Source organism: Zootoca vivipara, chromosome 8, assembly GCF_965207765.1.
Source record: "Zootoca vivipara chromosome 8, rZooViv2.hap1.1, whole genome shotgun sequence".
NCBI classification, from domain to species: Eukaryota; Metazoa; Chordata; class Lepidosauria; order Squamata; family Lacertidae; genus Zootoca; species Zootoca vivipara.
In genome coordinates, this window is record NC_142591.1 from 79,154,413 (window position 1) to 79,180,123 (window position 25,711).

A 25,711-nucleotide genomic window follows, 5' to 3' on the forward strand; every position below is an offset into this window, starting at 1 on the left:
AAGCATGTGGATGGTCGTTACTCAAGAGTAGTCACAACAAACCCTGACAGGTAGGTACAGTGGTACCTCGACTTATGAATAACTCTACTTACGAATGTTTCTACTTACGAACGGAGCTCCGCCCGCCATCTTGGATGCGGTTTAGATAGGGTTTTTTCGACTTACAAATTTTTAGATAGGGTTTTTTCGACTTACGAATTTTTAGATAGGGTTGCTTCGACTTACGAATTTTTTCTCGCAATGCATTCCTATGGGATTCAAGTTACAATTTATTTATTTTTGACTTACGAATGTGCATTCGGAACGCATTAAATTCGTAAGTCGAGGTACCACTGCACTGTTTTTGTCCGGACTCCCTGCCTCAAGCCTTGAGAAGGTAAGGGCAGCATGTGCTGGATCAGGCTGCCCAAGAAGAAACGGCAGAGTCTTCCATGGTATGGGTTGTGCAAGTAGCTCTGCTCAGAAATGTACAGGCAGAGAATGGATTAGGAAGACTTAGCACAAGTGGTGGCACCAAGGCAAAAATCAACATGCAGTTTCGCAATAGGCTCTAAGCAGGCTAAGCTTCCTCCACTCAAGATGATCAATACAGTATTTAACAAAACTGGTGCCCAGTCCATCTTCCTTAATCTATCTTCCTCATGGGAAGCGTCTCTGTTTTCTATCTAGCTGGACAGCCTAAGTAGGCCGTGCCACCGTGCTCCCAGCCACCATCAGAGAATCTTAAAAAAAATCAACTGTTTTGCCTCTGCATAACTTTGCTTCCATTTCTTTGCTACAGGCATAGGCAAACTTGGCCCTCCAGATGTTTTGGGACTACAACTCCCATCATCCCCAGCTAACAGGACAAGTGGTCAGGGAGGATGGGAATTGTAGTCTCAAAAACACCTGGAGGGCTGAGTTTGCCTGTGCCTGCTTTACTATGTATGGTAAGTTTGAAGCAAATCCCAACTGAGTTTAATGAGCCTTACTCCCGGCAGTAAGGCTGTTTTAATGACTGTTGTAGGAACCCATCGATCCTCCTTATCTTTCTGTACTATTTGACCATTTGTTATTTATTTCCCTCTGAACATCCTTCAAACTGCACCAAATTCTATTGAAGGATATTTATGCCTAGAAATGTAAAACAACTGTCATTCTGAAGGGTAGGATTCTCGATCATACTTGAACCAAAATTAAGAGGAAGGGTTTCATGCAATTTTTAAAGAATATATAAGCATGCATTTATTATTTATAATATTGCATTTTTAAGGATGTCGAGGACGCTGGTAAAAAGAGAAAAGGAACACAGATGTAGTAAACACATAAATAAATACAGAAATGCATATAAGGTCATGGAGAGACCACACGCGGCACAAAGTGAGGGATTGTTAAGTACCTGCTTGGTACTACAAAGTCCACGCATACATTTTAATCTCTTTTGTTCAATTTATCACTTGCGATAGCTCAAGGCCATATTTTAAAAAGAGGGCTTGGGAACCTTTTCCTACACCGTGCAATGACTGCTGGGGGCAAATGCCAAATAGGCAGGGAAAAATATTTGACTCTCTGAACTGTAGGCTATATTCCATTCACACTAAAGTAGGAGCTTTCTGCATGTGTGTACACACCCACCCACACACCCACCCAGACAAACAAAAGCACTACCACAGAGCCACAGCTGCTAAATTAAAATCTCTATCGTACCACTTTAACAGTCATTGCTCCCTTCCCTGCAAGGAATTCTGGGAGCTGTAGTTTAAGGGTGCTGAGGGTTGTAAACTTCCTCCCAGAGCTACAGCTGCAAGAGCGGCTTAACAATCAGTTCTTTCTGGGAAACTCTGCAAGTTGTGTCTCTGCAAGGGAAATAGGGGTTTCTTAACAAATCTTGGCAACCCTGTCAAACTACAGTTCCCAGGATTCTTTTGGGGGAAGACATGGTTGGTACAACGCTGCTTTTTAGAAGGATGCTGTGTATGTGGCCAAGGACCCATTGCAGCAGACAAAAGCACTTGAGGGCGACCTGCAGCAAGGGTAGCGAGGGCTGTGGCTTGGGGAAGAGTCTCAAGGGCTTGAGAGACAGGCCTAGATAGGCTAGTGCAGGCATCCCCAAACTTTGGCCCTCCAGATGTTTTGGACTACAATTCCCATCTTCCCTGACCACTGGCCCTGTTAGCTAGGGATCATGGGAGTTGTAGGCCAAAACATCTGGAGGGCCGCAGTTTGGGGATGCCTGGGCTAGTACCATTTATATGTGTGTATCATTCAGCCTACTACTCTACTACTACTACTAAATAATAATAATTTATTATTTATACCCCACCCATCTGGCTGGGTTTCCCCAGCCACTCTGGGCGGCTCCCAGCACACGAAAACTTATACCAATGACAAACTTAGTTGGTCTCTAAGGTGCTGCTGGAAGGAATTTTTTAATTTTGTTTCGACTACGTCAGACCAACATGGCTACCTACCTGTAATTAGAAACATGATAAAAGATCAAACATTAAAAACTTCCCTAAACAGGGCTGCTTTCAGATGTTTTCTAAAAGTCAGATAGTTGTTTATTTCCCTGACATCTGATGGGAGGGCGTTCCACAGGGCAGGCGCCACTACCGAGAAGGCCCTCTGCCTGGTTCCCTGTAACCTCACTTCTTGCAATGAGGGAACCACCAGAAGGCCCTCGGAGCTGGAGCAGAATGATGGGGGTGGAGACTCTCCTTCAGGAATATTGGGCCGAGGCCATTTAGGGCTTTAAAGATTAGCACCAACACTATGAATTGTGCTCGGAAACGTACTTTCTATTGTTTCATCGAAAAGCCTCTCTTTCTCAGCCTAACACAATCCTCCACTCTCAGCCTTGCATCAGCCACTGCGGTACATTACGTCCCAGCCACTTAAATAGTTTGGTGCTGATAATCGGTTCAAATGACTTCAGAATTCGCCTTGTTCATGAAATTTCTGGCTTGGCGTTCTTCGTTTGCACCCTTTTAAACATATGCCAGAATGGTGACCAGATGGAATATCTGCCTTAGAAACTATACAAAATGCCCGTGTTTTATCATCTTCTATTCTGGGATGCACACAAGAAATGCCAGCATGTTTCTGTTTAAGGCGGACATGTTCATTCACTGAAACATATTGGTCTAATATATTGAGAGCAAGTGGCAGAATTACTGAAAAGAAAATAATTACCTTATCCTTACTGACATCCACAAAACCAATAAAATACAGATGGTATCATGTTATATGGTAACTGTAGCTAGCTGGAACTCTTTCTGTAAATATCTGACGGAAAGAGGAATCCCAAAAATGGAAACATGGAGAAAGTAAATTGCATAAATATGCAATCCTGGATACATTAACACATCACAAAAGATGTGTTCTTTTGAATGCCTGAAGAGGGTTAAAATACATCCTAATAATCAATGATAAAATGCATAACCATCATCATTTAGAATGTAGCTGCTTAGCCTTTGGGGGGGTTTGTTAGTGTTGCACAGGTTGTTTTGAGCCACAGCTTTGAAAGCTACAGGAGAGTCGAAGTTCAGCCCAGGGACCTGAGGCTTAAAGGCGGGAAAGTGAAACAAAACTTTTAAAGACTAAGGGGCAGGGGAGAGAAGTGTACAGAAGAGATATCTATCAAATCAGGTGAAATATTCAGCTGAATACCAGGGCTTTAAAGCACCCCACACAGTTCTAGACATGCCTGTGCCAGTATGGTTTGACTGCAACCTGTGCAGGCAAAAGTGGGTCACCGGATGCCATCGTGATGCCAGGTGATATGGAGGTGGGCAACCCCATTTGCCAAACTTGGCCCATGGGAGGGGGGAGAAGATAGAAGTTATAAGGATCTCTCTGGCTCCAGCTTCCCATGCCGATCCAGGGACCCTCTAACCTTGGACATAGTTTGCTGCAGTATCTCAACTGCTGCCATGTGTTACACTGCTTGGCGGCACAGCGGTTAATGCAGCCAAGTCACCAGCAACCTCCTTACCTTGAACGAAGCATGCTGTTCCATGTGCCTCAGCAGCTGTGGCTTTTGTGCAGCAGTATAATCGCACACTGTGCACTTGAACTGTTTCCCTGAAACCGAAAACCAACCAATTCAGATACAGATGCATTGCTCCATTTAAACAGAGGAAAACGGATATGAAGCAGCGACTGTCCTTTGCTTCAGACATCATTTCCCTGACCCTTAAGATTCAACCCTGATCTTCCTGAATTTGTTTCTATAATGTTGCTTTTATTTGTTTCTGAAGCTGTGATTTGCCCGTCTTTTATGATACGGTTTTATTATTACGTTGAGCTTCCGTTTACGCATCTTCCTTGATACATGTTTGGTCAGTTGCCTTCAGGGGATGAATTTGGGAGAATGAAGTGTCCTGAAGGAGAATCGCCACCTAAGGCAAGACCAGAATGATTTTGCCTCTCTTAAAGTCCATAGTTTCAAAGGTCTTTGGACAGTCTAAAAGGTTAATTAAATGTGACAGGGGAACATCAATGAGTCAGTTGTCTTGTAGGTTTTCATGGGTGGCAAATCAAGTTGGGGCAGCAGTGATAGGAGGTGTTTAATCCTTCCCCCACAACATTTTCCTGATCTAAACTACCCTCCCCAAATGGTGCTGTGGAGTAAGTTATCTCCGCCTTTCTCATAACCACTTCTCTGTGGCTTCTTTAAGCTTCACAACATTTTAAAATTGACAATAGGAGATCTCGACCACAGATGCCCTACACCACATCTAGCTTCACCCCAAGATATTCAAAAGTAAAGCCAGGGGCTTTAAAAAACTGTATAATTCCTGGTTTATGTACATTCGTATTGATACCTTAGATTCGCAGGACAAAAAACAAACACAAGGGAGTAACAGCCTTTGAATCCTGCTGGCATAAAAGGAAACTTTAAATAAACCTGAGTATGTCGTAAGTGCTGCAAGCAATTCTCTTCCCGAATGCCCCTTTTAACATTTCACATCATTTATTTATTTGCTTGACTTTATGCTACACAAGTCTGGACTGCAGAACAGTTTACAGCATTTAAAGCATCTGCCGTGTCTCTTCTTAGATGCTAAATCGGTAGCCCTTCTCTCTTCAACTCTCAGCTGTTTGCAAACTGTGGAAGACTCTCAGTATGATATGAGCATATTAAAACCGGCCCAGAGCTCTGTTTTACTCCAGCTCCTCCTTTATTACTACGGCAGAGAATTGCTGTTTGAAATCCTTTCAGCATCAGCTGTCAAAAACTTAAAAGGGAACCCCAAAGTGCAAGTTGAAAAGGCAAATCTATACTAACATGTCAAGTTTTCTCCTCTACATTCTAAGTTGTTGATGGATTTCCAGAGCAGCTTATGCATAAGGTTGACAGTTCCCATAAAACACGGTGGGGGGGAAAGGCTTGATGTTTAGAACGTTCACTGTCTAATTGAACTTAGAAGTCATGCTCTGTGCTTCATTAGTTACTGTGAACAGCAAAAAACTCGGACAGAGATGCATTCTGTACTGATGTGCCATTCTTGGCAAAAGCAAGGAATAGAAAAATGTTGGACAGGGGACTGCTGAGTTTGCAGGAACAGCCTCTCAGGAACAGGAAGTGGCTGGCCAGTTGATAGACAGAAAGTGCTAGGTGAATCTTTGGTCTAATCATGCAACTCTGACTATTCTTCATGCATATAATAAAACTTGGTACAAAACACGCTGCCTGAATTTAGGCATCCTTACAAAGCGTTGGAAAAGAAACAAAAGTGAGAGGTAACAGTGTGTGAGCAGATGGAATCTTAACACCTTGGTTTTGGGGGACCTTTTTAGATGCGTCATTGGGCAGGTGGTGATATCAAGGGGCCAATTGATTCACTCCATGCACAGGGCTTCTGTGTGGCGTGGCGTAGCATAGCACAAGTCTTTATCTCCCTTACCACTCCCTTGTCAATCACTTGGCATCAGATGATGTTGGTTGGGACTTCAGAGCACCACTCGGGTCTTGGGAAGTGCTCTGAAGCCCTGCTGATCGGCTGAGGGTTGAAGCCAGCAGCTATTAGTTGACAAGCAGCCTTGAAGTTACGGCCTTCTTCAGGGATTGGATGCATGAGCCAACAGGCCTGGAGTCGCTGCCTATCTGCTAATAAGTGTTAACTTCAGCCCAGTGGAGTTCCCAGTGCCATGACCCCAGTGCAGCTGAACCCAGCACACTTCCTCTCCATTTCCAATGGGAAATCAGGAGTGCCCTTTAAGACTTCCAGTTGTGCATCAGCAGCCACAACTCTGTTTGCCCCGCACCTGATGTTATATATCGCGCCAGCTGTGGGGCAGGTGGGCATGGCTTGGGGGAAATGACCTGGCAGGCCAAATCTGAACCCGTGCCAGGCCTAATTAGCCTTGTGGGGCAAAACTCCCCCACCCCTGGGCATAGGGTTTTCCACGCAAGCCATCCTAACTCCATGCAGCTAGCACTGCATTGCTCTGAGTCGCTGCTAGCTTGCAATTTCAAACGAGCAATATGATGCAAACCATTGCAGAAGGGCTTTGGGTGGAGATACTTGCCATCGGCTGTGTGGAGGAGCTTGTGGCTCTTCAGGGTGCCTTTCGATTTGAACTTCTTCCCGCACATATCGCACAGGTGGGTCTTCTCAGTGCTGTGGCGGTTCATGTGAGCCTTCAGGTTGCTCTTGCTGCGAGTGGCATATTCACACAGGGAGCATTTGAATGGCTTGATGCCTATGCAAAAAAAGAGAGAGAAGAGAACAGAAATGAAGAAAGGGCTGTCTGGAGATGACCAGTCAAAAACTTCGCAGGGATACGAGGAATGGCCACTTGAAGGTGATGTTCTATGACTGCTTCAGCCCCCTGAAACGCCATGTTGGGTAGAGAGAGAGAATTCTATATGCCCCTAACTGCAGACAGGGCCACTAGTATGCAGAATCCTTGCAACAAAGCTGTGTGATCCACAGCAGCGGAGCGTATGCCCACGCTGTCCGGTGCGGTCGTTTGGGGCATGCCCCGGAGGGGGCAAAGGGTGCCCTCCCGTACACCACACACTCCAGGGGAGGAGAGGAGCGGGGAAGCTGTCACCCACTTTCCTCCTGCTCTCCGCTGCCGGGTTAGGCCTGAGGCAGTGGCGGAGCTGCGGCCAGGCACAAGTTCCACTGCCAAGGCACAGATCCTTTGCACGCAGAGCCTTGGCTCTGATAAAGGAGCCTGCTGTGGGGGTGCAAAACTGTGCCCAGGCTCACACCCCCTCCCCCAATGCTACCCCTCTGGCTCTCCAGGCCTCTATACCAGACATCCCCAGACTTTGGCCCACCAGATGTTTTGGACTACAATTCCCATCATCCCTGACCACTGGGTCTTCTTAGCTAGGAATCATGGGAGTTCAAGGCCAAAACATCTGGAGGGCCGCAGTTTGGGGGTGCCTGCTCTATACTCAGCTTGGAAACGAGTACACAAACTCCTCCCAGTCATTTCAAAACCATGTAAACCAAATGGATTGTTGCGTGTGCTCTAAATACAGCGCCAGAGATCACGTAGGGTTTAGACAGTGCATAGGTATGTTAATATGAATAAGAAGTTGGTTGTGAGTTGCTCTGGGTTGCCTTGGGCAAAGTAAAGTGACTAACAAATTTAATAAATAAGTACAGGTAATAAATAATAAAAATGAGACACTCTCTATGAATGAGCCAGCACTTGCTATAAAATGCTTTATTAACCCACCCACCCCCCGATCTTGGGTGATTTGGCAGGGATATGAGGCAGCCACTGGTCCTTAAGGTATCATGGACCCAAGTTAAGGGCCTTCTTCAATGAAGTCAATAACCTTGAAACTGGATAGGGGGTAATCTGCGCAAGCCTTAAACACTGGAGTTACGTCCTGGTGGTAGTTTGTCTCTACCGACAGTCTTGCTGCAGCTTTTTTTGTACCAGCTGAGGCTTCTAGACCAGGCCTAAGGGTAAACACAGCTAGGTCATAGCATCTTGCTTTTCTATGTGAAAATAATTTCTGGAGCTTGGAGAATATCCAGGCTTGAAAACAGCAGCCTTTGCACAGATGACAGTAATAATTTAATTTACCCTTTTGTGCGTGGATATTATCGGGCAGGAATACTCGCTGGACTAACTTGTGATTCATTAATTAAAAAACAAAAGGGATCCGAAATATTAATTACGGAATAACTTTTGACTTATCTGCTGAGGCAGAAAATCGCTAAAACGGGTAGATTTGAACTAGATGTGTCACAAACAACTGATTTACATAGACTTTGCTGTAGCTCCAATAGAAGATGCAGCAGGAGACTTCAAAAAGCTGACTTATGCCAGAGCTCTGTTTTCAGAGTACTAGAGCAACAGGGGGGGGGGGGCAAGGTGGAAATATACTGCTTGCCATTTATCATGTCAAAGATGCTATAAATGAGAAATGCAATAAATAAAGTTAGCAGTGGGAATTAATGTAGAAGCCCTATGCCAGCAGGGCCCGTGCTAGCCTATTTTTCTTTTTTTTTTAAAAAAAATAATCAGATGGAATATCCTTCCAAGTGATGTTTAATTACAGCATTAACTAAATTGGTCCTGGCAGATGCCACTTCTAAGGGGAAAAAATATTGTCTTTTACATGGAAAAATACGGTAATCTGCTTGCAAGCAAATCGGGATGGATGCTCTATGAACAGCCTGTCTGGAAGCAGCCTGAGTTTCCTAGAAAATTCTCATATGTATCAGCTTGGTAACAAGCGCCAAAATTACCGGTATGTATCTCTGCAATCAGCCAAGCTCGTGCCCAACGTATTGCTTTGCTTATCTTTGGGCCACATCAGCGAGGCTGAGAGTGTGTGGTGTGTGTGTGTCCTGTCTTCTGGGCAGCCCAGGAGCTCTGTACATGCTGTCCAGGGCTTGCGTCCCGTGGAGGTCACTTGGGCACTGCTAACACAGCCGTTTGACTTCATCTCCGAAGGAGCACGCCATTGTCTCTTGAGACAGACGGATGCCAACAACAGCAACATGATGAGCAGCAGCTGTGAATTAAAATCTTTCCCCCCAGTTACCACCTTTCCTTCTGGGGGAAACAGCAGCTGCATGACATGGTCCCTAACCTCAAAGACCCCTCACCCGAAACAGCTGCTAGTAAATTGTGTGATGGCATTCCATGTGTCTAGTTGGGCCATAACCGGAGCATCGGCGTGTCAGGAAGTGATTGCAATTTTTAAACAGATAAGTGCTAGCTATGCTGCAGTTACCTTGATGGGCCCAGATGTGACGCTGAAGGTCTGATCCATTCTTCATGAAGTAGAAATTGCAATAGGGGCATTTCGCGGCTCGCTTTCCTATCAGCCCTTTTAGCTGAACTCTCCTGCCAACAATCTCGGAGATGGTGTTCATGGAAACCTCTGGAGAGAGGGGAGCGGGGAGGAAAAAGCACATGGGGGGAGCTTCAGCCTTCAGGAAACACATGACAATTAATTAGAAAACATAGTATTTAGATTGCTCCTTGCCACGTCCTTTCAGTAGGCTTCCTTTTCCTTGTTTTCTCTTCTCTCTCTCTCTGCACCAGCCTTCCAGTGGGGTTGTACAGTCTTAAGGAAACTGCTTCATTATTTTACAGCTTTTTCAAGGACTAGCCATTGCTTTTGTGTGCTGAGTTGCCCCCATGGTGACTTGCTATTTTTGTGACAAATTAAAGGCTGGTTGCGCCATTGCTGCAGAAATGGTTTTTTTGTTTTTCTGGCAGGGAGCACTCTCATGCGGCCAATACCAAACTGGGCAGCTTCGCTAACCAAACATTTATTAGCTTCAATGCTCTCTGAGAGGCACATAACATTTGCTTAAGGTTTCACCTGGGATTTCCAGAGGAGCTCGAAATACCCAAGCAGGCAGGTCATTAACAACGCCAAAAGGCCTGAGAATACAGATGTGAGGCTATAATCAACTAGAAATAATGAAGTGATGGGACCATCTTGCTGAGTCTCAATAGTGTGTAATAGTCAAGCTAATTGCATGCCTTTTAAAAAGATGCATATGCTGAGCGTATATTGCAGAGTTAGAAGGGACCCCGAGAGTCATCTAGTCCAGTCCCCTGCAATGTAGGAATCTCAACTAAAGCATCCATGACAGATGGCCACCCAACCTCTGCTTAAAAACCTCGAATGGAGATGATATAAAGCCCTGCAGGGTCATTGCCAGGGTTCTTGGGCAATGAGCTGAGAACTTCATGGGCCAAATCCGGATTGTGTGGTCAGGCCTCTCTTCAGAATTAAAAGGGGAAACGGGGTTGGCAATATCACTTCCTGTTACTGGCAGGCAGTATGAAGCCTCTGGCCTCAGCAGGGGTCTACTTGTGGTTTTCAGCTGCTGAAGCAAAGGGAAATGGTCCAGGCAGGCAAGGCAAAGGCTAGAGTAGGCACCCCCAAACTCGGCCCTCCAGATGTTTTGGGACTACAATTCCCATCATCCCTGACCACCGGTCCTGTTGGCTAGGGATGATGGGAGTTGTAGCCCCAAAACATCTGGAGGGTCGAGTTTGGGGGTGCCTGGGCTAGAGCATGCCAATTGGGTGTAGAGCCAGGGCCAAGCAGAGTTCAAAATAAGGCAAACAAGGTGAGGTGCGGCGCCAGGAGTTTGCTGCTGCTGTTGCTACTCATAGCCATGAGTGGCTCAGACTAAGGGACCATCTGTAGGATCAGGACTCTACAGGGTTGGGCCGCTGTTTTCCACACATGATAACCAGCATACACAACACAGCTAAAATCTATTGCTTAGTCTGGAGCACGGCTGCACTATTACACTACATTTAAGACCATTAATGTGGCTTGTCTTACCTGGGTGGTTTGTCTTTATGTGCGATTTTATAAGTCGGTCTTCGGTAAAAGATTTCTCACACACAGGGCAGGAATAACTCTTTTTGTCCTTCGAAGGGGGGAAAAGAGAGAGAGGGGGGGGGGGAAGTGTCTGTTATCAGTTTGGCTGAGCTGATTGCTAAACTCATTACTCGCTGAGTAATATATGGCTCCCAACAAGGTGATAACTGGAAGCGTCGGATGCCAATTTCAGCTGGCGTTATGAAGAGCAAGAGCAGTTATCATGATGAGGTACACCGAAGGAAATACAGAAAATTAGGCTTCATTACAAAATAGTTTATCTCAGAATGATTTACAGCTTTTGACTTGAAGCGTGCATGCCTGTATGTTTCTGTAAACAGGATCTACCTCTCCAACTCAAGTACAAGCTGCATATGTGATTCAATCTACGTAAGCAGGAAAAATGAGGTGGGCTCAGCATGGTAAAACGGACCCCTTTTGTTTATTCAATTTATACCCTGCCTATGTACAGGTTCCTGAGCTGACTTTCTGGCTGTGGTTTTGAGTGCTTCTCTACTTAAAAGTAAAAACCATTCTCTGCACGTACACCCTTGTGCAAATTAACTGAAACAAAGCATGTTTTCTATCTTACTTGTAATCCTGTACTCAAAACAAACACGAAAAGTCAGTTGATCATTACGGTGTCAGAAGCCTGCAGCCAATAGAAGGAATGATGTGCTCACCACAATATATTAAGGTTCTACAAAATAGAGTTATTCCAGAGCTGGAAAAGAGGTATCCTGATGGTACTGGCCTATTGCAGCAGGACCTAGCGCCCTGTTGAACGTGGTGAAGAAATTCATGACAGAGCAGCAAATACAGGTACTTGATTGGCTAGGGAATTCCTCGGACATGAATCCCATTGAGAATTTGTGGGCTATATGCAAAAGTCGCCTCTGTGCTGTAGACTGTATGACTATGGAGAAGCTCATTCAGGCACTGATTCAAGTGTGGTAAAAGGTAAAGGGACCCCTGACCATTAGGTCCAGTCGTGACCGACTCGGGGGTTGTGCGCTCATCTCGCATTATTGGCCGAGGGAGCCGGCGTATAGCTTCCAGGTCATGTGGCCAGCATGACAAAGCCGCTTCTGGCGAACCAGAGCAGCACACGGAAACACCGTTTACCTTCCCGCTGTAGCGGTTCCTATTTATCTACTTGCATTTTGACGTGCTTTCGAACTGCTAGGTTGGCAGGAGCTGGGACCGAGCAACGGGAGCTCACCCCGTCACAGGGATTCGAACCGCTGACCTTCTGATCAGCAAGACCTAGGCTCTGTGGTTTAACCCACAGCGCCACCTGGGTCCCTAGTGGCGGTACAGGGATCCAAAAATCAACAGAGACTGTTCAAAACTACTAGACTCCATGCCAAACCGTGTTCAAATGCTGCTTAAAAATTGTGGAGGTCATATCCGTTACGAATGTATGTATATGTGAGTTTTGTACATGCATATGTGAGTTTTGTACAATAAACTACATTGTTTGTTTCAATTAATTTGCACAAGGGTGTAGAAACCTTGTCCAACAGGGTGAGGACAGGGCTAAAACATTTCTTCCAGGTGCACTACTAGAGCAATGCAATGGCAGGCCAATGATTCATAAGACCACTGCCATCCATGACTTGATTGTGGGTGGAGGAATTGACCTGGGCTTGTTCCTGCTGCTGTTTGACCACCAGCGACGCAGGTTGTGTGGGTGCAGTGATTTGTAAAAAGTCCTTTGTTTTCACCAGGTGTTCTATTGGGGAGACACAGTTCTCTGAGTGCGTGTTCTGGAAGGTGGGCAATAGGGGCAGTGCAAGATTCCTTTTGGAGTACCCGTCACACCAAACATTCCCTGCCCGAGCGGCTTCAGGCCGTGCCAGATGTTCTCATGGAGACACCTAGTTTGGTGGTCCTGGATGATTTTAACATCCATGCTGACACGTTACGAGGGGCTGCTCGGGACTCCTTGAAAGTATGGCCCCCATGGGCCTGTCCCTGAACAAATCTGGCCCTACGCACAGCCATGGACATGCCTTCGATCTGGGGTTTACCATAGTGATCTGACACTTAAGTTCGATTGGAACAAAAGAAGTGCCAGTCAGATCACTTCCTGGTACAACTAGACTTCTCTGCGATCCTTGCCCTCTGCAGGGAGGTAGGACCGATTCGAGTGGTCCACCCCCGCCACTTAATGGAGCCAAATGGCTTCCAGAGAGTGGTAGGGGATGCATCAGCCCATGTTGATGGCCTCTCAGTCGATTCCCTGGTGGCCTGCTGTAATGCAGAGTTAACTAGGACTATTGACTGCCTGGCTCCGAAGCTCCGTCTATGATTGCATGGAGCTCGGTGGCCCCAATTGCGGCTTTTCTTCCCAAGCCTGTCCTTGGAAGCTTTTAACCGGCAGGTAAAAAAATATCCCTGTTTACTCTGATTGTGTGCTGTTACTGAGAAGCTCAAACTTCAGCTGGAACTTTGCATGCGCCCTGGGACTAGGTGTCTGTTCTGGCACTGCTCTGAGCAATTTGCGAAGCAAAAGAGAAAGCAGCCTTAGTTTAAGCAGGATGTTCTTGCATAGCTGTAGCCATGCACAGGACTGAATGGTGGTATTTACAGTTGAATCAGTTCCTGGAACCTTTGCCGTGTCTAAAGGAAGTGCCTAGCCTTTTTCGGACAGCAAGCATTTCCTACTGGTAATTAGATAAAAGTCTTAATTTGCATTTTTGGGGAAAGTGCCACTGCTTTGAGATGGGAGCTTGAGGGTCACCTTTTGTCCCAGGCCTGCGCTTTCTGTGCCCCTGATGTACAGGTGTGAACAGAGAAGATCTGTTGACAGTCCGTAAAGATAGATTGCACACCACCTTTGGCCTGCGTGCTGGGCATACCTCAGCACAACAGTGCTGCTGTTGACACCACTTAATCTAGCAAGCCCTTGGATTCTTGCCTTGTCTGAGGCACTGATGTTGTGAGTCTCTCGGAAGTGGATAAGTCACAGAGGGCTGACAGCTCCCACACAATGGGCCTCTTACACTGAAATGGCTTTCTTCGGGAAATTTTTACTAAGGAATTGAGTTCTGGGCCATTTCATTCCAATGTCATCTGAGAGAGCAAAAGGAAGCTAATGGCAACGGCTTCCAAGTCCCAAGACTATTATTTCTATTTTTGTGTGTGAGAGAGAGACCATATATGCACAACAGGGCCCGGATGGTTCAGGAACCGGAAAATAAAATACACAGAAGTTGAAGTATATTATAATTCCAGAGCTAATAATTCCGAAGCCAAGCTGATGAGTTTGAGACTCTAACTCAATTCTGAGCATATGGAGTTAGCTCAGCGAGGGCCCTTGGGAACCCTAACAGGCTGGAAGAGTCGTGCTGCTGCACTTCTGCAAATGCCAAAATCTGCTTCCTGGAAAAGCAAAATGCCAAGCGAGGCACAGAGACAAAAACGTGTGGGCCTCGCAGAGAAGTGACAGGATGCAAGTTGTGTCCACAAAGGGAACGCAAAAGATGCTACCATCATTTAAACTTCATTGCCTGTCAATGGTTCACGGTTGAGCTTTAACATGGGCGAGCGAAAAAAATCTGGACTGGCTGCCGTTCATTGTCAAAGTGTCTCTGTATTTGTAGTTCTTTCCACAACGCACAGCTGGTGTTTTGCACACAAACCCTCGTCTGTGTAAAGCAGGATTACACACACAGCAAGTAATACTCCCTGTTGGGTTTTTGCAGCAGCGTGGATTGGGAATGTTTCGGTGGTAGGCGGTGTTAAGATCACCCCATCATGGAATAAGTCCCTAGTGAGGTTCGGATTGACAGGGATAGTTCATTCCTCATTTGCTTCTAAACCAAGGCGTTCCATGCTTCCACCAGAAGAATAGCTTCCCCCAAAGGAAGAAAGAAAACAAGAACAATACACCATGCAGCCTTGGTCCTATTGAGCTACAGGAATTCTATAAGCAGTGGTCTGTGCTGCCACATCTAGTGCAGCGTTCTAGCGGTTAAGGCAAAACAAAAGCTCAATCTACACATCTGTTTGAATGGCTGCTTGTGGCACAGCCCCACATGGGTGGTGGTAATAATTCTGTGTTAAAAATATTAAAAATGCCATTTCATCATCTGATGCCCTTCTTCGTGTGAGGTCTGGAGGGTGGCTCCCCGTTTGTGGATTGCCCTCCCCAGGGAGGCTCGGCTGGTGCCTTTGTTACATACTGTATATTCAAGCGCCAGGCAAAAACGTTTCTCTATATCCAGGCCTTGGGCAAGGTGTTTGAGATAGTAGCAGAGGGGTGGTGACTTCACTTGTGCCTTGAGGAAACTAGACCCATTATCGTCTAAACCCACTTCAATCTGGCTTCAGACCTGGTTTTGGCACTGAAATTGCTTTGGTCACCCAGATGGATGTTCTTGGTCGGGAGAGATGAGGGAAGCATGACACTGTTGGTTCTCCTTGGGGTTTTCTTTAAGCTGTTCCAACGAACATGGCGTCCTTCTGGAGCAGCTCTATGGTTTGAGAGTTGGGTGGCCAATTTTATGGTAATTTCCTTCCTATCTGCAGGACTGTTTCCCGCACTGGATGCTCAACCAAAAGGCATCCAGTTTTGTTTTTTTTAAAAAAAGAAAAATTAGTTTAAATGCTAGCATTTCCACAGCTCAATCTCTCTCCCCGTCCCAACATTCATTTGTGACTATTTTGCTTAGATATGCCCATGTGCTGTTTTTCTCAACGTCGGCGTCCTTAGAATATACCTGTCTCAACCTCACGCAGGGAATTCCCAGCCAAAACTTAGCAGCAGCAGTATCAGTCATTTGGTGTATTTTTGCAGAATATTCCCACCGCTGCCTGGAGAACATGTTGCTTCGCTAATCCTTCAGAGTTAACCCTGTCACTCTTCCAGCTGGTCCTTATGAATTTCTTGGTCCGAGATTCTGCCTCCCTGAGCCCACCCAGGTTATAAGCAAGGAATCCCAAAGAAAGCCTCCGGCGCAGATCAGGGGCTCGTCAGAGTGACCTTGTCATACGTGGTGACAGAGCCTCTTTTCGAGGACTCAGGTGGGGTCCCTTTCCAATAACACCCTGTCACATTCTTGGCGCTTGCCTTTTCCCTCGGCAAAGTAGAGAGCAGTATATGGCCTGCTTTACAGAATGTCACCTTTCGGAAATGTCTTTCAAGACTTTCTGAAGGGCGTGAACAAAAGCACCATACTTTTAGACTGCCACAGCTACTGACAACTGATACCAGCGCGTTGCAAACGGAAAGAACTTGGCAAACTTTATTATTTCCTTTAGGGCAGAGGGACTGAGAAACAAAGACAAGCCCAAGTCACACGAAAGGCGGCTTCAGATAGTTGTCTGTCATGGTACAATGCGTTACACAGAGATACACCCCTACAGTACTCCAGTGGCAGAGTTGCCATCAGCCGCGGTTGTGCATCAGCAAATATGCTCGGCTGGTGAATTTGCATTAATTCGGAACCAGCTTTAAAAAGCAAAATCTTCATCCTTGTCAAACACTTTTAGGGTTTTTTGGGGGGTGGGGGTATAACACAGGATCTATCCCTGCACAGAAAATCACGTTTGCAGGAAATGTTAGATGTCAGGTTCACAAAGCAGGAACCTCAGTTCCTTGAAAGGCTAGTTCTTTGACATGAGAGTTTTCTATTTGCGGGAAATGTTTTCTCCTCTCTAGAAAGGAACACCCCATAATATGAGCCTCTGCTTGCTTTACCGAACTGAAAATAGCCCAGACGCTGGTTGATCGCCTCGGTCAGGGCAGGCACTTCCATTAGGCAAACTCAGGTAGTGGAAGAAACTTGCACCTCCTGCTTTCTGGCCTTGTGGCTCACCTATTTACCCAGCTAGCTCTTGCAGGGCTCTCCAGAGTGCCCATCCCAACCCCATGCCTCAATAGGAGGAAAGACCTTCCTCCTCTGGGTGAGGTGGTCTGGGGAAGGTCCTGCGCCGATGCCACCTTTACAGGACAGCAAGAACTTTCTTTTGAAAGCAGTTCATTGGAAGTTTAAAGTTTCAACTAAACTCAAAAAGAATGACTAGTGGTTGTGTGCATGCACTTCCCTAGATGTCAGGGAATCAAGGGCTTCCACACCTCCTCCTCTTCCTGCCTCCAACTCTTCTGCTCCATTGTCTCCCAGGACCGGAAGAGGGGTGAAGTGGGAGGAGCAGAAGGTGACACACAGGCAGAGTCCTCACGTGCTTGTGTGCAGCTCGGATGGGGGAGATACACAAGCTGAGGTCCATAGTGGGACCTCCCTGCTGTGCCAAACTGCCTCATCAGGTGTGCGCCTAGGAGTAGCTGGGAGACGTAGGACTGATGGAACAGCCTTTCCATAACTTGCAAGTGTACTTTTGATAATAGTTCATTCCTCACTCTGGACATTCCTCGCCTGACAGGGCTGTGACACTTAGCCACCTTTCTTGGAATACTTTGTTCTGAGGAAGGATCCCATTCTTCAAAACAACACAGCTGGATGGGAAATAAAAAAAAATCCTTCCAGCAGCACCTTAGAGACCAACTAAGTTTGTCATTGGTATGAGCTTTCGTGTGCATGCACACTTCTTCAGATACACTGAAGATGTATCTGCCTTGGGTGGTTCCCTGCCTTGCGCTGACTCTGACTTTGGTGTCCCAAATGTACCGCTTATTGGTACATTTGAGAATGTACTTGTCTACTTAGAAGGGGAGATGCCACATGAAACCTTTGAACACAGAGATACACCTCTGTTTGGTGTCAGAGCACACTGGCCAGGCACGAACAACAGTGAGAGCTATTTATTCACCCTGGCAGGGATCCAAGCTGCTATTGAAGCCCCCAGAGGTGTCAAACATTCCATTAAAACTCTTGTTTTCTTCTCTTGCACTCCCAGTCCCATCTCCCCGCTCGTTGCCACATTTATTTCCCTGCTGGCTCGAAATATTGTTCCCTTTGTTACTTACAAGTGTGAAACGGAGAAGCCTGGTAATGCCAAGCTGCTGGAAACTAATCTGAGTGCTGGAAATGTTTGTTCAAGGCTTTCTATACATTTCTGCCAACACATTTCACCTTGCGCTGCACATAATGTGTTACCTCACCCTTGGGATGTGTTGCAAAGTGGCAATTAATTAGGCCCACTTTTGACTGTATTTCCCTCCTTGCACGATGAAAGGGGCAGAAAGTCAATAAGAGCTCTTGCAATGTGGAAGCAAACAAGATTTTTATTATGTGATATATATATGTTGTGAACCTCCCTGAGATCTATGGATATAAGGTGGCATACAAATTTTAATAATAGTTTTGCAGCCATTTGTACACTTCCATATGCAACATTACAAGGGCTCTTTCATGAGCCAAGCAGAGACAACTGTCTTAGGCAGCAGCTTTGGGGGACAGTGAACTGTCAGGCAACACTCCCCCATCCCCCTCTTACTGTCCCCAGTTGCTCACCTCACTTCGCAAGGATTTCTGCCTTCTCCCACCTTGCTCTAGGAAAGAGCCAAGATGTCCTTCCTCAGAAGGAGGCATTCTGGGCAAGGTGGCTTGGAGAGCATTTACATCACCCCTTCTGGAAATGCTCTTTCAACTTTAAAAAAGTTCTAAGTTTGTAGAGCTTCTATAGGTGTTGCAGCAAAGCTGTAGTGGTAACAGAGGTCCTCTCTCTAATAATAATAATAATAATAATAATAATAATAATAATAATAATAATAATAATACCTCATCCATCTGGCTGGGTTTCCCTAGCCACTCTGGGCAGCTTCCAACAAAATATTAAAATACAATAGTCCTTCAGATACTAAAAGCTTCCCCAAACAGGGCTGCCTTCAGATGTCTCCTAAAAGTCTGGTAGTTGTTTTTTCCTTTGACTTCTGGTGGGAGGGCGTTCTGCCTGGTTCCCTGTAACTTTGCTTCTTGCAGTGAGGGAACCGCCAGAAAGCCCTCACAGCTGGACCTCAGTGTTCGGGCAGAACGATGGGGGTGGAGACACTCCTTCAGGTATACTGGACTGAGGCCATTTAGGGCTTTAAAGGTCAGCACCAACACTTTGAATTGTGCTCAGAAACGTACTGGGAGCCAGTGAAGATCTTTTAGAACTGGTGTTATGTGGTCCCAGCGACCAGACCCAGTCATCAGTATAGCTCCCGCATTCTGGATTAGTTGTAGTTTCTGGGTCACCTTCAAAGGTAGCCAAACGTAGAGCGCATTGCAGTAGTCCAAGCAGGAGATAACTAGAGCATCCACCACTCTGGCGAGACACTCCGCGGGCAGGTAGGGTCTCAGCCTGCGTACCAGATGGAGCTGGTGAACAGCTGCCCTCGACACAGAATTGACCTGTGCCTCCATGGACAGCTGTGAGTCTAAAATGACTCCCAGGCTGCACACCTGGTCCTTCAGGGACACTGTTACCCCATTCAGGACAGGAAGTCCTCCACATCTGCCCACCTCCTGTCCCCCAAAAACAGTACTTCTGTCTTGTCAGGGTTCAACCTCAATCTGTTATCTGCCAACCATTCTTGTAGTCTCGGGCACCTCGGCCAGAATGCCTCACTCTTTAGAAAGACGCAATTGTCGTTTCCTAGGGTGAGCCAGGGAGGATGTGGAAGGCGAACAGAGGCAGCGGTTAGGTGTGTGGATGGGGAGAGGACAGCGACGAATGGAACTGGCAGTGACTCAAACAGTGTGACCTCTTGCACCTGCCCTGTGAATCAAGCACGCTTGAACTTCTCTGTGTGTCACGAATTCTGTTAATGCGCGAAAGGATTGGAAGATAATCCAAATCTGCCCTGCAGTTGAAGAAGGTCTTGCATTCGAATTAAGAACCAATTTTAAAACATAGCCCCCTTAAACTTCAGGCTGAAAGGTGCTTTCAGATCCTCTTTCCCATGCAAGCAGCCATTTTATACCTTCCTCCCCCCCCCTGCCATTTCAAAGCAAAGAAATGGACCATCAGAAACACATGCTATCAGGAGAATGACACAGAGCATGTGTTGCTGAGCTGTACTACTCCAGACCGCAAGCAGATGAACTTTATGCTTGAATGCCCTCTCACATTTAAAACAAACAAAGCCACCACCTAGAGCACACCAAACTGGCATGTCAGGGAGAACATTTTCCCTGGCATGCCAGTCATCTTTAGGCACAGAGCTTTTCAGTAGGGTGGATGAGTCAAACACTAATTCCTTGCCTCGACCTGCAGACTGAATGGTACAGTCCAGGGACCACTGTGACCTGATTCTCTTGGCTGTCTTTTGCATCCCCCTGCCAGTCAAAGAAACACATTACTGTGGACTTGCAAATTCACACTCGTCCAACTTGCGCAATTTCAACTTCAGGCGGTTGATATCGCACAAATTAAACATGCAGAAGGTGGAGAGCTTGAAAGCTCTTTTGGCACCGGGTTTTTCCTGAAGCGGAAAGAGCTTTTAAGGCATTGCTTCTCAAACTGGGATCAAGCTCTCATCATCCCTAGCTAGAAGAACCAGTGGCCAGGGATGATGGCAGTTGTAGTCCAACAACAGCTGGGGACCCAAGTTTGAGAAATCTCTCTGCCTTGCTTACCAGACTCTGGCGAGATCTTGCAGGAACTCGGGCAGCCCTTCAAAATCTTGTGAGAGCCTCCCAGAGCCCCGTAAGGTGGGCGGAGTTAAGACCTGTTCAGTACATCGGCTCCGGAAGGTAAGGTTGCTCAAGTGGGGGTGGTTTCAAGGGGATGTTCTGCATAAACTCGCCACCCCTGGAATGTAACCCCGGAACAATATGCAAGTCCACCAAAGCTTGTATCATTTCTCCCTTTCCAATTCCTAGCCTTATACTGCGTTAGATAGTGACCCCATGGAGAATTTCTGTTACCTGACACTTGGGGTCTTGGCGTGCAGTTGGACTATGATTCCCCATCCAGAGAGATCGAGTAGAAACGATTTACCTTCAAAAGGAAATGAAAAAACCCTAGAGTGCCTTTTAAAAGCATCTCTGGACCAGGGCCTATAAATCTAGAGCAGGGGTCAGCAAACTTTTCCAGCAGGGGGCCGCTCCACTGTCTCAGACCTTGTAGGGGGCCGGACTATATTTTGAAAGAAAAAGAAAAATGAACAAATTCCTATGCCCCACAAATAACCCAGAGATGCATTTTAAATAAAATGACACATTCTACTCATGTAAAAACACGCTGATTCCCAGACCTCCCGCAGGCCAGATTTAGAAGGTGATTGGGCTGGATCCTGGGCCTTAGTTTGCCTACCCATGATCTAGAGGTTTCAAGGGAAAGCAACAAGCTCCTTATGAAAGTGGATGCACAGCTTGGTGGTTCATGCCATGCTTCCTTCCTTCTTACGGGCAGGGAGAGTGCACCTGGTCACTAGGAAATCTACTGATGCAATGGCTAGGAACAACTTGCCCAGAAGAGTAGCTGTGCTTAGCCTAATGCGGTGACAATGACAAAGGAGTCCTTTCACAATCTGACGGAAGCATAAGCGTTTGTAGTCAAGGGCCTACTACTTTAACAGCTGCATCTAATGCACTTGTCACAAAAAACCTCACACCATAAAAATGTGTCCTCCTTTAAGGCAAGGGGGGGGGGAACCTGTGGCCCGAAAGGCAAAGGCTATTGCCATTTCCCCTTGCTGTCATGGGATACTGGATTTTTGGCAGGGCCAAAATGATGTGTGATGGACCCTACCATAAACACAATTGTTGCTTTTCCAGCAGGGCCTAGGGGCAGGCAGAAGAGAAAACCTGGTGCGAAAAAGGCAGCAACCTCCATTCCTAGTAACAGATGTTTGGCGGCTTTATTCTCTCCCTCGGGGCAGTTGTAGAAATCTTCCCTGCTATTTTCAGTCAATGTGCTAGATTTTTAAATCATGTACAAGCTGTGGGTAACTTTCTGATGCACACGAACGCTCACGGGGGGGCCTAGCACCTTGTGCGAAATCAAATGTTGCAAATAGAGGTCAAGAAAAATGACCTTAAAAACAACCACAGGTTTTCTCTGAAAAGCAAATTTAAAGGGAATTTTTTTCCTCTTGCTCAAGTAAAATGATACTAATGAAGTGATGTGTATCCCTTCCTTTTGCTTTGAGTCCCTCGCTGCTTTCTGAAAAGCCATCCTGCGGCTTCTGAAACCACAGCAGTTAGTCAGAGTAGGAGGTGAACTATTCTGTTCTTCACCTATTTCCCCCCCCCCCCCAACACACACACACAATAAGAAAGTCTAACTGTTGGAGATATTGGCCCACAGCCCACCTCCTGTCAGCATAAAAGAGATCTGAAAACATGAGGTGTATCACGTTTAACTCGTGGTTTTAAGAAAAATGCACAAGCACAGCCTGGAAGCAAAGAAGAAAGAATATTGAGAAAATTCTCTCTTGCTCTTCTGAAACTGTAATTCCCAAAGCTGCTCAGAAGGTGGAATCATGAGGGCCCTAGTTGATGAGGCTTAGCTGCGGACTTTCTATCCTCCTGTATTCCATGGCCTTGAGTTTCAGCTCATGAAATGTAAAGCCTGCAGTTAAAGCAGAATAAAAAGCCCCAAACTGGGTTCACTCCAGCTCCAAAATAAAAGTTTGACTCTCAAAAGGGAGGAACCTGAAAGTGAAAAGGCAGTGTGCCATGGCATACAGTCATGACAGTGCGTCTAGCTGATATTAAGGTCTTTAAGGCTCTGCATACTTCTTGGCCAAGCAAGCCAATGCAAACATGTTTCCCTTACGTGATTGCTCAGAGTACATAGATACCTTGGTGGGGAATTGGAGTTTTAAGGGTTGCACATACAATGTGCATAACCCTGCCCATACAATGCCACGTTCTAAGGACATTCTAGTGTTTGCCTTTACCTCTTTAGCATGCAACAACCCTGTCAAAATTCAGATTTTCCCATGCCTAAAATGGGGCTTTGCAAACACATGCATTGCTTCACAAACAAGGCAGTACAGTAATAAGCAGGAAAGCACTGGGCAACAGAGAAACATCAGGATTGTACCTGTTTTCGTAAAAAAGCAACACATCATAGTGGGAAACAATGGGGTCATTTTCATGGATTGAAACTCTCTCCCTGTACAGAACATAGCTATGACTTTTTTGAAAAACAAAAACAAACAGCTCTGCCCAGGATTCAGACTTACCAACTCTGTGTGCACTTTCAGATGGGCCTGGAGTTTGTATTTATCTGGAGTGGAATAATCACAGTCTTCCGTGGGACATTTCAGCAGAATGTTACTGTGCTTCTGGATGACGTGTCGCTTAAGGCAGTTTTTGGTGATGGATGAGTAGCTGCACTGAGAGCAGTAGTAGAGGTGCTCTCGCGTGTGAGTGCGGACATGCATGTCATAATGCACCTGGTACCAAAACAACTTGCCTGGAAAGAACAATTCAAAGCACGGAAGAGAATAAATTAGTTGCATTCGAGAGTGTTCCATTCAAGCCTTGTGTAATGAACAAAACGCTAGATGAAGTTAGGAGAAGCAGAGGCTCAAATCCTGACTCCATCTTGAGAAGCAGGGATGGTTTTTAGAACCGAGAGGGGCAGGAATCGTAATCGGGGCAGGCTTCTGTGTTTTGTGATGAGGCTGATGGTTCAAATGCGAACGGCTGCAAAATCCTGAGGCTTTGAAACAGGGTGAGCCATAAAGTTAGTTCATGAATCTAATGGCTGAAGAAGTGTGCCCATGTCACGACAAAAAGTATACACCATCATTTTTGCCTCTACTTAGCTCAGATCGAGTAAAATAGTTTGCGCTTATGAGAAACAACTTAGAAGCTAGTTAGGAACTTGAGCCCACAATGAAACCGGAATCCTTGCACAACCCAGACGTACCACAATGTTCTGTTGCTAAACTGATGGCCGTCAACTTGTGATGGCTTTAAAAGAGCACTGGACAAAATTAATGGGCAATAAGGCTTTTGGTGGGAGCTAGCCAAGATGGCTATCTTCTAGCTCCACTGTTGAAGGCAACATGCTTCTGAGTACCAGCTGCTGGCAACTGCAAGTTCTTGTGCTCAGGTCCTGCTTGGAGGCTTTCCAGAGGCATCTCGTTGGCCACTGTGAGAACAGGATGCTGCACGACGGGCCTTTGGCCTGATCTGGAAGGGCTCTGTATTCAATTATCAGCCAGGCATGTCCTTTTGTACTGCCCCTGGTATCAGGCAATTCGACCTAAGTTTATTAATCAGTTGGTTGCTTGTAGGGACTGGAATTCAGACGAACGCAAGGTAGCCTTCCTTATGTTTACCGAGGGTGGGGATGGGATAGAAATAGTAGCCAGGTATATGCAACATGCAATAAGGATTTTGCCAGATGAACTACATCCAAGAGTATTAAAAGAACTGGCAGAGGTGATTTCAGAACCACTGGCAATAATCTTTGAAAATTCCTGGAGAACAGGCGAAGTTCCAGCAGACTGGAGGAGGGCAAATGTTGTCCCTATTTTCAAAAAGGGGAAAAGAGAGGACCCAAACAATTACCGCCCAGTCAGCCTGACATCAATACCAGGAAAGATTCTAGAGCAGATCATTAAGCAAACAGTCTGTGAGCACCTAGAAAGAAACTCTGTGATCACTAAAAGTCAGCATGGGTTCCTGAAAAATAAGTCATGTCAGACTAATCTGATCTCATTTTTTGACAGAATTACAAGCCTGGTAGATGAAGGGAACGCTGTGGATGTAGCCTATCTTGATTTCAGCAAGGCCTTTGACAAGGTGCCCCATGATATTCTTGTAAAGAAGCTGGTAAAATGTGGGCTAGACAATGCTACCATTCAGTGGATTTGTAGCTGGCTTACTGACCGAACCCAAAGGGTGCTCATCAATGGCTCCTCCTCATCCTGGAGAGTAGTGACTAGTGGGGTGCCACAGGGTTCTGTCTTGGGCCCAGTCTTGTTCAACATCTTTATCAATGACTTGGATGATGGGCTTGAGGGAATCCTGAGCAAGTTTGCAGATGACACCAAATTGGGAGGGGTGGCTAACACCCCAGAGGACAGGATCACACTTCAGAATGACCTTAACAGATTAGACAACTGGGCCAAAGCAAACAAGATGAATTTTAACAAGGAGAAATGTAAAGTACTACACTTGGGCAAAAAAAATGAAAGGCACAAATACAGGATGGGAGACACCTGGCTTGAGAGCAGTACACGTGAAAAGGATCTAGGAGTTTTGGTTGACCACAAACTTGACATGAGTCAGCAGTGTGATGCAGCAGCTAAAAAAGCCAATGCAATTCTGGGCTGCATCAATAGGAGTATAGCATCTAGATCAAGGGAAGTAATAGTACCACTGTATTCTGCTCTGGTCAGACCTCACCTGGAGTATTGTGTCCAGTTCTGGGCACCACAGTTCAAGAAGGATACTGATAAGCTGGAACGTGTCCAGAAGAGGGCAACCAAAATGGTCAAAGGCCTGGAAACGATGCCTTATGAGGAACGGCTTAGGGAGCTGGGTATGTTTAGCCTGGAGAAGAGAAGGTTAAGGGGTGATATGATAACCATGTTCAAATATATAAAAGGATGTCATATAAAGGAGGGAGAAAGGTTGTTTTCTGCTGCTCCAGAGAAGCGGACACGGAGCAACGGATTCAAACTACAAGAAAGAAAATTCCACCTAAACATTAGGAAGAACTTCCTGACAGTAAGAGCTGTTCGGCAGTGGAATTTGCTGCCAAGGAGTGTGGTGGAGTCTCCTTCTTTGGAGGTCTTTAAGCAGAGGCTTGACAGCCATCTGTCAGGAATGCTTTGATGGTGTTTCCTGCTTGGCAGGGGGTTGGACTGGATGGCCCTTGTGGTCTCTTCCAACTCTATGATTCTATGATTCTATGATTTGTGGATGCTATACAACGCTAACTTAAGTGTTAGATGCAGGGGTTGGTTTTTTTTAAAGGAGTGTTCTTTTTTTGAACACTACTGGAATCTTGTACATAGGCCAATAAAGGTTTGAG

The 25,711-nt window shown here is 46.1% G+C and overlaps 1 protein-coding gene across 5 annotated transcripts in view; it reads right to left on the minus strand.

The window, feature by feature from the left end:
* The window catches only part of ZFAT (zinc finger and AT-hook domain containing), a 104,178-nt gene that overhangs the window by 25,813 nt on the left and 52,654 nt on the right, over positions 1 to 25,711 (minus strand). For all 5 annotated transcript variants that reach the window (XM_088675986.1, XM_088675988.1, XM_088675987.1 and 2 more), the window contains 5 exons: positions 22,902 to 23,134; positions 10,775 to 10,862; positions 9,197 to 9,346; positions 6,514 to 6,687; positions 3,974 to 4,062 (listed from right to left, as the gene is read on the minus strand). In XM_088675986.1, the coding sequence (XP_088532112.1) occupies positions 3,974 to 4,062; positions 6,514 to 6,687; positions 9,197 to 9,346; positions 10,775 to 10,862; positions 22,902 to 23,134 (734 nt within the window). The remainder of the gene's footprint in view (positions 1 to 3,973; positions 4,063 to 6,513; positions 6,688 to 9,196; positions 9,347 to 10,774; positions 10,863 to 22,901; positions 23,135 to 25,711) is intronic.